We start from the raw sequence: 8,561 nt of genomic DNA on the forward strand, positions 1-8,561 counted from the left end.
TGGCTGCATTTGATGAAGAGCCTGCTGTGCTTGCCTGGCTCCCTGCCTGCTCTCCCTCAGCTATCTCCCCTCCTGACATTTAGCCAAGCAAGCCAGACTGCTGCAGAGCATGGTGCTGACCCCATCATCCCAGCCAAACACCAGCTCTGGTGGCCGCTCCCTGTGTTGCCAGCAACACCACTGTGTTTTATTTTGGATGACTCATACAGATATTAATTAGTGCTGGGCCAGGGACTCCAAGTGACATCAGTAGCATTATGCATCCTGGCCTTGAACTGCAAAAAATGAAACGAAAGCAAGAACAGTGTCCTAAACCTTCCTGCCACCACACTGCTCCTGGGGAAAAAAGTTGTGATTCCCTGGGAATGCTCACAGGCTGCCCTCCCTGGGCAGAGCAGAGTTGCGACTTGATCCTGTTACAACCATGCTGTCACCTGTCCTGAGACACAGCCTGTGAGCAAGCCATTCTCTGGCTGTCTCTCCTCCACAGGCAGAGACACAGCACTCAATTTTACATCTCATCCATCTGCACAAGTGCCCTTTGCTTCCTGGGCAGGTTGCAAGTGCAGTGCTGCTTGCACCCATCGCCTCTCTGGGCTCCTGTGCCCCCAAACCTTGTGCTGGGCTCAGCAGTCTGAGCTCAGGGTCTGCTAGTGCCTCCTGTAGATCCAATGATCCTAAACGAACCCAGGGCACAGCCTTGATTTAGCAACCACCCAGCAGACAGAGCCCTCCCCGCAGCTCTCAGCTGAAGGGACTGGGCTGTTTCACCACCTTGGCTCTGCATCGTTTCCTGCAATTGTGCAGTTCCCTGTTATGAAAGCAGTGGTGGGGGCAGACACTGGCTCTTTGTGCTTCCTACAAGGGAAGCTACTCGCTTCTGCTGCACCAGCAGCTTCAATGTGCACAGGTTGCACATGGGCACTGGGTGCTCACAACATCCATTTATCTCCAAAAGTGTTTCAAGGGTGTCGGCGCACACTTGAAGGGGGATGAGAGCAGAGCACTGCCCAGCAAACTTGCACTGTGCCTCAACAAGCTCCTTTGCACAGCCGCAGCCATGGGAAGGGAAGGCAGCACCCACTCCCCTTCCCATGGCTGCAAGGGTGGTCACCCCCTAGCCTCCACTGGGTTCCTCCCACAACACTCCCAGCCCCTGGCAGTCTTCACCGGCCAGCCCAGCCCTGCACCAAAACAACCATAGAGGGCTCAGTAGCACAGAGGGCACGTTTTATTTACACATCATTAATATTTATTTACAAGTCATTAATAAGGAAACGTCCTCACCAGTGCAGATCTGAAGTAGGACAAGGAGAGATGCTCAACAAGTACCACTAAGCTGCACTCCAGGAAAGACACCACTTGCCAGCTCAAAGTGTTTCTGCACAGACCTGGGGTGCAACCAGAGCTGGCCAACTGCTTCACTGGCTAGCGCAGCAAAGCTTGGGCACACAAGGACACAGCTTTGAAAACAGCTTGCAGCCAGGAAAGCCTTCAGAAGAGCAAACAGCTCTGCTGTTCTCTGTTCCATGCCCCCTCCAGTTCAAGGCATGCCTTCTCTCCCTGAGGCATGGACCAGAAGCCCCACTCCCAGGGCTGTGGGAGATGAAAGGCTCAGCCCCTACGAAGGGAAACAGCAAGTGTGGCTTGGGAGGGACTCCACAGCCATGGCTCAACACCTAACAGGAACAGGAGAAACACAGGGTCTGTCGCAATGGCAGGACTGCTCCCTGCCAGGGCACTGAAGGGTCAGCTTGCCATCTCGCACCCAAAAATCAGGCAACACTGCAGGATTAAAGGGAAGGGGAAAGGGACAAATGCTTACGTCCACCAGACACGGTAAGAAATGCAGGACTCAGCCTGTTCACCTCCACTTGGGCAGGGAAGAAGCAGGGCAGCAACATTCATCACCACCTGTCTCCAATCAGACCTCAGGCCCGACTGTCTTCACCCTCCGTATGCCACAGCCTGTCCCTGCAAGCCACAGGACACACCACAGGCTGCAGCACAAGTCCAGGAAAGACACCACTTGCCAGCTCAAAGTGTTTCTGCACAGACCTGGGGTGCAACCAGAGCTGGCCAACTGCTTCACTGGCTAGCGCAGCAAAGCTTGGGCACACAAGGACACAGCTTTGAAAACAGCTTGCAGCCAGGAAAGCCTTCAGAAGAGCAAACAGCTCTGCTGTTCTCTGTTCCATGCCCCCTCCAGTTCAAGGCATGCCTTCTCTCCCTGAGGCATGGACCAGAAGCCCCACTCCCAGGGCTGTGGGAGATGAAAGGCTCAGCCCCTACGAAGGGAAACAGCAAGTGTGGCTTGGGAGGGACTCCACAGCCATGGCTCAACACCTAACAGGAACAGGAGAAACACAGGGTCTGTCGCAATGGCAGGACTGCTCCCTGCCAGGGCACTGAAGGGTCAGCTTGCCATCTCGCACCCAAAAATCAGGCAACACTGCAGGATTAAAGGGAAGGGGAAAGGGACAAATGCTTACGTCCACCAGACACGGTAAGAAATGCAGGACTCAGCCTGTTCACCTCCACTTGGGCAGGGAAGAAGCAGGGCAGCAACATTCATCACCACCTGTCTCCAATCAGACCTCAGGCCCGACTGTCTTCACCCTCCGTATGCCACAGCCTGTCCCTGCAAGCCACAGGACACACCACAGGCTGCAGCCCATGTCAGCAGCCGTAGCAAAGTTCCCACAATTTCCTAGCCCATCTTAAATAGGGTCCTGCTATGGACGTACAGAGCAGAGCGTAAAATCAGGTCATCCCTAAAATGATTCCTCCCTGGTAAATCCTCTGAGCTGTCAGCAATCAGGAGTATTCAAAAGCATCTGCTTTGATAGATTATCTGTTAACACAGATCTGCTTGTCCCTGCCCAGCCAGGTGCTCGGTGTCACCCCAACAGGCAGAAGGAGGTGGCAGTCACATCTCATTGGCATAGTGCTTCTGGATGACAATACTGGCAGTGCATTCCACCCACTCCTGCCTCGGCTTTCCACATTGCCGGCACTGCCATGTGCAAAGGGTCATTCTGGGAGCGCTGCTCCTGAGGCTGGGGAGAGCCTTGTCCAGAGCCTGCTGCTGCCAGAGGGTTGGAGGATAAGTTGTTGTTGAAAGCAGATCTAGGACTGGGCTTCCCATGACTGATTGAGGCTGCCCAACAATGAAGGGTCCTCAGGCTCTGGGCTGAGCCTCTCCAGCGCAGCTTCCTCCTGAACATCAGGTGCTGCCTGCCTAACCTGGTTTGGGAACTCACGTATCTGCTGTGACAGCACTGCAAGAGAGGTAGAGCCAGCCACCTTGAGAACAGGACACACCAGCCTCTCATGGTCCTGCTCTGAGCATGGGCCACCACAGAGCCCACAAGAGGGGAACAAACTGTTCAACTAGGGTTGCCTCCTCCCAGGGAGACAAGAAGAGGATGTGTCCTGGATTGAAGTAAAAAGGAACCAATTTTCTTCAGTAACTTTACTTTTTAGCTAGGCCTCTTCTAACTACTGAAATTAACAACATATTGTGCAGAAACTGTTCCCTCTCAGAGTGATAAGACCTATGTTTATAGTTGATGCCCAGGCATGGTATTCAGAGAGGACCTTGCTTATACTTATTGCTATAACACCCAAGGCCAGCTAACTTTGTTATGTGCCCTGTTGGAGGGTCAGAAGCAGAAAAGCATGGAGGGGTCCCACCTGCGGGGAGAAGCGGACAAGACAGGTGACCCAAAACTGACTAACAGGGTATTCCGTCCCATCTGCCTCATGCTCAGTATAAAAGCTGAGTGATCAAAGGGTCAGCTCTCTCTTGCTTCAGTGGCCAGAGTCCGAGGACTCCTCTGTCTGCTTGTCTGCCTTTGATCCTGATCCCTGCATTCCTGAATCCAAATCCAGAATCCAGTTCCTGTCCATCCCTGAGTCCAGTCTGGGATTTTCCCCATGCCTGCTGGTGATGTGATTGTCATCCTGGGAGTTTGATCCAGTTTTGTATATATTTAATGATTTCCTTTTCATTATTTTATTATTAATATTTCATTAAAATAGTTTAGTTTCTTCTAAACTCATAAGTCTCTCTCCCTCTCTCCCTCCTCTCCTTGAAGAGAGAGGTGGGGGAGAGCATCTGTTGTTCACCTCAGTGGCCACTCTGGCCTAAACCACAACAGGACGCTGCACAGCCACCAGCCACAGGCACAGCTTGTGCTCCAAGAGGACTGGATATGTCCAGTTCTGGTACAGTCCTTGTCCCAGGGTCCTGTCCCCAGGCAGGCCTCTGCAACAGGACTGAGGAAGAGTCCACACCTGGGGTGAGACAGCAAAGCCAAACCAATTGGTCATCCCAGGCAAAGGGCTGCTGGGTTGGAGGCACTCCAGAGTTAAGGCTGTCTCCGAGAAAGGTGCTCTGCCCCAGAGGGCAGCACTTCACCTGTAACCACACCTCAGCCCCTGGGCACTCACCTCTGAGCTCTGGGTGTGGCACTCTGCTCCGAAATGAGCAGATGCTGGAGGAGAGAATGAGGCAGAAGTACAGAACCAGGACCTGGAAACGGAAAGATCAGCAAAGCCCTCAGCAAAGGACATGGACAGGCATCACCAGCCTCAATAAATGCCTCTCTCCCAGACTTATGGGGACAGCAGAGACCCCTTCACAGACACGGGCTGAAGCCACTCACCATGATGTAGATGCTTGCTGTGGCAGTTCTGGTGGTGGACTGTCTCACTAAGACCTGCAGTTTACTTGGTTGCTCAAGCAGTGACCTGCAGGAGAGCAGGCAACGCAGGTTAACGCAACGGCTGAACTAGTTGAACTCCCCTCCTGCCCCTTTGCAGCCAGGAACAGACTACAATCCCAAGAATAGGAACAACATTCCCCACCATATCTCCTGCCATATCCAACAATGAGAACTCACATGTTCTGCTTCTGCAGCAGCTGCACCTTCTTCTGCAGCTCATGGTTCTGAACTGTGCAGGCTGCCACCCTTCCTGGGAAAGATGAACAACACGGGGGGAAAACCAGAGAGATTTTGTTAGTTAACAGCAGGGACTTCACCAGAGTCTCTGCCTTGGAATCAGCCACCACCGGGTGGCTGGGTCAGCTACAAGTGTTCCTGGGGTCTACCTGGCACCAGCTGGAGCAAAGCCCAGAGAATGACATCTCACACCAGGTTTGGGGAGGGGTAAGCCCTGTCCAGTCCCGCAGAGAAGCGCCAGATTAATCCCTAAGGATGCTCGCTCCTAGGAGCACACCAGCCCTGCAGATCAGTGACACCAGGCTGTATTACAAACTAGCCTAACCTGGAGAACACACTGGACCTGACAGGCCAGCACCTGGCTCAAACAGAGCAAGCTCTGGGCCGTCTCCAAGCCTAAGAGAGCAGGGCAGGATATGCCCTGAGCTTTTGAGTCTCTTGAGAAGACCACAGGGGTCAGCCCCACTTTCTGCCCAGGGTAACAAGACCCCAGCAGTGGCACAGCACGGCTGCTGCATGCCCATACCTGTTTTCCAAGCTGTCCATGTAGATCTTCTTCCTGCAACCACTATCCTGGGCTGACTGCTTGTTCCAGATCTTCCAATGCACTTTCTTCAGAAGCCGCTCTTCAGCCTGCAAGGGCCATTTCTCATTAGCAGCCATTAGTGTTGGCAATCCAGCCCTCAAAAATCCTGCATACGTCTCAGCGCTCAGCCCTGCTTAGAAAGGCAGCAACCCACGTGCTTTTGTCCTCTGTCCCTCCCACATCGCTGAATGAACTGCACGAGCTGCAAGGCAAACTCTGGCCTGCTGATGAAGCCAGCAGCTTCCCCAGTGTAGCAGAAGAGTAAGGCACACCTAAGGGAGATGAAAAGCATGCAGCTCACAAGACATGAGGCAAGTGGGAAGAAAAAAAGCACTTGCGGTGTAATTGCCTCCTGCAAGCAGTTGCAAGTGGGGAGACTGACAGCAGCCAGGTCTTGCTGCTTTTTGTATTTACCTGACTAGCAAAGCAGAGGCTGCTGTGCACATGAACACCCCCGGGCCTCAAAGGGAGGAGGAAGACACCAAGTCCTGCCTCATGCTGCCCTGAATGCAGCACCTGGGTGCTAATGCTCTCACCAAGGCATCATCCTGCATTTTTGATCCTTACTCTGGCTGAGGGGTTTGAGTGGTCCAAGTCTGTTTGGGAGTGACAGGCTGTAGCAAGGACTCACTTTGGTCAGTGGCAGACAGGTTGGTAACGAAACACCTTTTTCTTCCAGAAGCTGCCTCTCCTCCTCTGTCAGAACCAGCTCTGGGAAGTCAGACTAGAAAACAGCAAAAATACGCGCGCTGAGAATGCAAAGTAAAGGGAGTCCACTCCAGGGCAGAGAGGGTATGCAGAAAGCCTACAGAACCAGGATCAGCTCTCCCAAAGCAGCATCATGCTTTCCTCTGAGGAGCCAAGCCAGGAGAAAAGGGGAAATGTGAGCAGAAGCAAAGGCTGGGGCCCACACACTTCCTAAGGCATGGCAGTCAGTACCTGCACAGTGGCTCTGGGCACAAGCTGGGGTCTGGCATCCACAGCAACAGTAATAGAGAAACTAGAGCTCTGTTCCAGCACCTCACTTGTGCCTTCCAAACCTGTCCATGTCTCTGGGGAAGAAAAGGAGAGTCAAGCTCCAGGCAGCACTCGACCAGCTTTGATTTGCATGAAACCACAATTTTATGGCAGCAGAAAGCCACCAAACTCAGCTTTCTCCATCACTGCCTGGCACTTTCTCAAAAACCCTTACGTGGGACTGCTTTTCTGCCTGTAGCCAGGACAGAAAGAGCACATACACATCATTTACTAAGGTCAATGGAAACATCTCCTTATGCCATTTCAGACCTCACACTTTCAAGCACAGACCAATCCCAATGGAGGGAACAGTTGTGATCAAACTGCGCAATGTCTGAACTCCGAGGGCTGCCGGCAAAGTCACTGCCAGGGCTATGGGACAGATTCTGATCCTCAGAAATGCTACTGTCGCTGTCAAAAGGTGAATAACCCTGCAGCATGCCTGGTTCATCTTCAAAGGGGCTCAGCAAGGAGCTGATGAAGTTGTTACCGTAAATTGGCAGAAATAAACTTTCTAAGCCTTAATTTAAATTTAGAAAGCAGGCACTTCTTTATTACGGCGCCGGACGCACAGGGGATCACTCCACCTAGTGTGCGCACCAAGTTGCTCCACTACAAAAATTATATACAATCAAAATATACATATTCATCACATTTCTGAGAAATAATTAACATATTCATACAATTTCTGAGAACTCATTAATATATGTAAATGTCCACGATGCATGCGCCTTCAGGTACACTGGTGGTCATCCAGGGTCCTCTGGTGGTCATCCATAGTCTTCCTCATGGTGTCCGCTGGTTGAACCCAATCTTTGTGCATGCCCAGCTTGGTCATAGAGTTTCACCCCCCCCTTTAATCTTGGAACCTCCAAAGATTTTCTCAGTTTACTAACCAGGCCTACAACTTATCACTTTCTTGACAGGTACTTCAAAGCTACATTGTTCAACAGTTAGTTCAGGTCACACTTAGTTACCAAATGCATATTATGGGGTTGATTTTCATTGATTGGTCCCTTGATTATATATTACTATCAATACCCATATCCAAATAATCAATGGTTATTTCTATTAATATGTATTAATTTGGTTCTTGATATTTAAATCAAGATGGGAAGGGTAAGAGGGGGTTTCTAAGCAGCATCACTGGTACATAACAGGTTTCTATAATTACTAGACTCAAACAAAACTTATCTATTCTATTCTTCATTGTTTCATCTGGGTTCTACTTGTTCCTTGATACAAAACAATAATTACCTAGTGAGGGCTCTATGGTTACGAGTTACAGAACACACAGTGCTCTAACATTCTACTTCTACTATAACCAAAATCTGGTGATTTTACAACAGTCATCCATTTCCTTTTTCAGAAGCTGCAGAGAAAAAGCTTTTAATAAGCAGGGAGCCAAACCTCCCCACAACCCAGCAGCAATTCCTCCTGAAGAACTCACCTCAGGCTCTGGCAAGCCCCAGTCTTTCAGCAGACTGTTCTCCCCTGGGATTTCAGGGCAGCATCATCCTTCAGGAAGAAGTCAAGCAGGTCCTCGTCTGCCAGGGCAGCCAGTTCCTCTGGGCACAACATCCGAGCAAGACACCCAAAGTGAGCACAGGCCCTGGGGAGAGACACCAGCACTCCTTTGGGATGTCACTCAGCCCCTACTGACAAAGTCTCTCCATGCAATGGCAACAGCTGCCAGAGCCCTGCAGCAATGACCAAGCCATGAGTACAAGGCTGTTAGTTGCACTGGTGGCCCCACCAGACTACTGGGACCCAGCCACAGGAGCCAGGCTCCACCCAGAATGCAAAAGCTGCAGGAAGGAGAGGGAAAGTGGAAAGGTCACAGACTTTTTGCCATGAAGGATATGCAAGATCCTGCCATTCCACTGAAGTCCGAAGGTGCCATACCCCTGGCATGCAGCCGGCTAGGACAGTCTCCCCATTGGCATCGTTAAGATTTCAGATCTAGCTGACAGGTGTCACAGCCCGCCCCC

General features: G+C 51.5%; 1 protein-coding gene across 1 annotated transcript; it reads right to left on the reverse strand.

Moving 5' to 3' along the window:
- Positions 1 to 2,929: 2,929 nt before the first annotated feature.
- Positions 2,930 to 8,151, reverse strand: LOC104282056 (cyclic AMP-responsive element-binding protein 3-like protein 3). The gene is given in 13 exon segments (XM_009880121.1): positions 2,930 to 2,993; positions 2,995 to 3,147; positions 3,149 to 3,281; positions 4,456 to 4,537; positions 4,671 to 4,755; positions 4,908 to 4,976; positions 5,494 to 5,600; positions 6,185 to 6,277; positions 6,493 to 6,605; positions 6,803 to 7,057; positions 7,924 to 7,942; positions 8,021 to 8,067; positions 8,070 to 8,151. Coding segments are annotated over 13 exon segments (1,302 nt in total).
- Positions 8,152 to 8,561: the final 410 nt, after the last annotated feature.

The sequence above is a fragment of the Charadrius vociferus genome, unplaced genomic scaffold, assembly GCF_000708025.1.
Source record: "Charadrius vociferus isolate BGI_N301 unplaced genomic scaffold, ASM70802v2 scaffold2532, whole genome shotgun sequence".
Taxonomy (NCBI): Eukaryota; Metazoa; Chordata; class Aves; order Charadriiformes; family Charadriidae; genus Charadrius; species Charadrius vociferus.